At 42.3% G+C, this 3,405-nt stretch overlaps 1 protein-coding gene across 1 annotated transcript; it reads left to right on the top strand.

Moving 5' to 3' along the window:
* Nucleotides 1-2,302: 2,302 nt before the first annotated feature.
* On the top strand, nt 2,303-2,986 carry LOC129019817 (bromodomain and WD repeat-containing protein 1-like). The gene is made up of 2 exons (XM_054463184.1): nt 2,303-2,589; nt 2,911-2,986. Exons 1-2 carry the CDS (start codon nt 2,303-2,305, stop codon nt 2,984-2,986), a joined length of 363 nt encoding a protein of 120 aa, XP_054319159.1.
* The last annotated feature ends 419 nt before the right edge of the window (nt 2,987-3,405 follow it).

The raw sequence follows: 3,405 nt of genomic DNA, 5'->3' as shown, positions 1-3,405 counted from the left end.
AGGCAGGCAGATCACTACGTCAGGAGATGGAGACCATCCTGGCTAACACAGTGAAACCCCGTCTCTACTAAAAATACAAAAAAAAAAAAATTATCCGGGCGTGGTGGCAGGCCCACATGTAGTCCCAGCTACTCAGGAGGCTGAGGCAGGAGAAAGGCATGAACCCGGGAGGCGGAGCATGCAGTGAGCCAAAATAGCGCCACTGCACTCCAGCCTGCGCAACAGAGTGAGACGCCGTCTCAAAAAAGAATAATTATAATCAATGCAACAGACTAGACCCCCAATTATTTGCAAACCTTATACATGAAGGGGAGCTATCAGTTCCATGAGTAAAAGATGTACTATGAAACTAATCTTGAGATAAATGGTTAGCCACCTGGGGTGGGGATGGGGGTGATTGAACCCTTACCTCACACCACATACAAAATCAATTTCGAGTGGATTAACAACTTAAAGTAGGACATAAAATTTTAAAACTTCAGAATAAAATATGAAAGAATATTTTTGTGACCTAGAGATAAGGTAAGAGTTTTTTACACGACTTAAAAGAAAAACTTGGCACATTGAGCTACATTAAAATTAACAATTTCTGTTCATCAAAAGATACCATAAAGAAACTGAAAAACAAGTCATAAATTGGGGGTATATTTGCATACACATAACCACGAATAAGTGGCAGTATATAAAGGATATAGACATGTATTAATTTTGACAAATCAATAATAAAAAGACAGTCTAGGAACAAAATGGACAAAAGATATGAGAACTTTCAAAGAGAAAATGCATATGGTGGATAAACATATGGAACAATAACCAATCTCACTAGTAGTTGTACTAATTTGCATTTAGCACCCAAATGAACTGTACTATTTTACACCCTCTAGGTCTGCATAGTGCAGGAATTAAGAGCACAGACTTTGGAACCAAATCCTGGCTCCTCCATGGCCTTGGGAAGGTAGCAACATCTCCATACATGCCTCAGTTTTCTCTATGGAAAAAGGAATATTAACCCAGTAAAATCCGATTGGAAGTTGGCTACCATTATTCCCCTGTTCCTGTTTCCATTCTGTCAACTTCAAATAGTGCTACCTAGTATCTTAAACAATTGGATTTTTTGTACTTCATTTATAGGATTATGGCAGGATTTGGCTGTGGTAACTAATTCGTAAGTATTGTAGGAAAATTAATATATATGAAACTATGTCACAGTCATTCTCTACCCCAGTGGGCTTCACATTTTTGTTTTGCTTACATATATTTAAAAATAATCTTGAAAAATTAGGTACCTTCTCTGCACACTTTAAAACTTAGATTTAAAATTCCTTAGCACGGCCAGGCACGGTGGCTCATGCCTGTAATCCCAGCTCTGTGGGAGGCCAAGGCAGGCGAATCACAAGGTCAGGAGTTCGAGACCAGCCCGGCCAATATGGTGAAACACTGTCTCTACTAAAACTACAAAAAAATTATCCGGGTGTGGTGGCAGGCACCTGTAGACCCAGCTACTTGGGAGGTTGAGGCAGGAGAATAGCTTGAACCCAGGAGGCAGAGGTTGTAGTGAGCCGAGATGGCACCATTGCACTCCAGCCTAGGCGAGAGAGCAAGACTCTCTCTCAAAAAAACAAACAAACAAACAAAAAATTCCTCAGCACAAGTTCAAATAGTTGCACAAGATACAACTTTACACCCAGCATAGTGTAGATGTTGACCTTTTAAAATAAATGATTACATTACTCTTTTAAATGTATCCAACAGAATCTGAAAATCTGTAATTAATGCCCTTCCATATTCATTTTAAAAATCATATATGATGAAAAAAATCTTTTTTTTTTTTTTTTTTTTTGGAGACGAAGTCTAACTCTGTCGCCCAGGCTGGAGTGTAGTGGCTCGATCTTGGCTCACTGCAACCTCCACCTCCCATGTTCAAGCTATTCTTCTGCCTCAGCCTCCTGAGTAGCTGGGATTACAGGCGTGCGCCACCATGCCTGGCTAATTTTTTGTATTTTTAGTACAGACAGGGTTTCACCACGTTGACCAGGCTGGTCTGGAACTCCTGACCTCGTGATCTGCTCGCCTCAGCCTCCCAGTGTTGGGATTACAGGCGTGAGCCACCGCACCTCCCTGAAAAAAATCTTATGTTGATGGCACTATCACGTGTCTCTGCAACAAAAATATATCTAAAAATGGAAATGGATGGCAGTGGTGGCGCATGCCTGAGGAGGGGAACGCCAGACCAGTCAGGCCTCGGTGGGGCCTACATGCTTGGCTGGATCACTGGCTCCCGCCTCCCGCCTAGTGCCCGGCCATGGCAGAGCCCTTGTCCGCTCAGTGCCCAGTGCCTCTCGCGGAGTCAGAGCTGTACTTCCTCATCGCCAGGTACCTATCTGCAGGCTCGTGTCGGAAAGCGGCCCAGGTACTGGTGCAGGACCTGGAGCAGTGCCAGTTGTTGCCAAAGAGGTTGGACTGGGAGGGCAATGAGCACAGCAGGAGCTACCAGGAATTGGTCTTGTCCAGTAAGCATGTGGCTCCTGATCACCTATTGCAAATCTGCCAGCGCATAGGTCCTATACTGGATAAAGAAATTCCAGCTGGGTGCGGTGGCTCAGGCCTGTAATCCCAGCGCTTTGGGAGGCCAAGGCGGGTGGATCACCTGAGGTCGGGAGTTCGAGACCAGCCTGACCAACATGGCGAAACCGCGTCTCTACTAAAAATACAAAAAAAATAGCCAGGCGTGGTGGCACTTGCCTGCAATCCCAGCTACTCGGGAAGCTGAGACAGGAGAATCACTTGAACCCAGGAGGCAGAGGTTGTGGTGAGCCGAGATCGCACCATTGCGCTCCAGCCTGAGCAACAAGAGTGAAACAACGTCTCAAAAAAAAAGAAAAAGAAACAAAAAAAAGAAATTCCACCCAGTATTTCAAGAGTCGCTTCTTTGCTTGGTGCAGGAAGGCAGTCTTTGCTACTTACAGCAAAAGTTAACTTAATTTGAAGAAGTGTTCTGCTTTGTATTAATAGCTTAATAATGATTATAATTGTGAAGTAATGTAAGCATTGTGAAAGAAAGGTGATAATGTAACTGTAAATCATGCTGTGAACTACAAAATTCTCTGCATTTAGCATAGAACATTGAATTTTATTACATAAGTGTTTAATGGGCGCTTCTGTAGTAAAAAGTTGATAAAGATATAGATGTTAAGCTAAAAAGCTTGAATTTATTCTGAGATGTGTTTGAGGTTTTATCAATGTGAGTTCTCAATTTTCCATTTTGTAGCTCACTCATAACTTCATTGAATGTAATTGTATGTGTCTAAAAAACTCTTTAAATGCTAGAAGTATTTCATTTGATATTTAGATTCTGAAAGCCCTTTGTTATAAAGGGAACTTTGTTATAAAGGGAAATTTTGCAAA

This window comes from Pongo pygmaeus, chromosome 1 (genome assembly GCF_028885625.2).
Source record: "Pongo pygmaeus isolate AG05252 chromosome 1, NHGRI_mPonPyg2-v2.0_pri, whole genome shotgun sequence".
NCBI classification, from domain to species: Eukaryota; Metazoa; Chordata; class Mammalia; order Primates; family Hominidae; genus Pongo; species Pongo pygmaeus.
The sequence above is the reverse complement of the archived record's forward strand: the minus strand, read 5'-3'. Positions and strand labels throughout refer to the sequence as shown.

Excerpts from the sequence above, each read along its gene's own strand:
- LOC129019817 (XM_054463184.1), top strand. The coding sequence starts at position 2,303 with ATGGCAGAGCCCTTGTCCGCTCAGTGCCCAGTGCCTCTCGCGGAGTCA. Across the intron at positions 2,590-2,910 it reads GATAAAGAAATTCCAGCTGG|TATTTCAAGAGTCGCTTCTT; the intron begins GTGCGGTGGCTC and ends AATTCCACCCAG.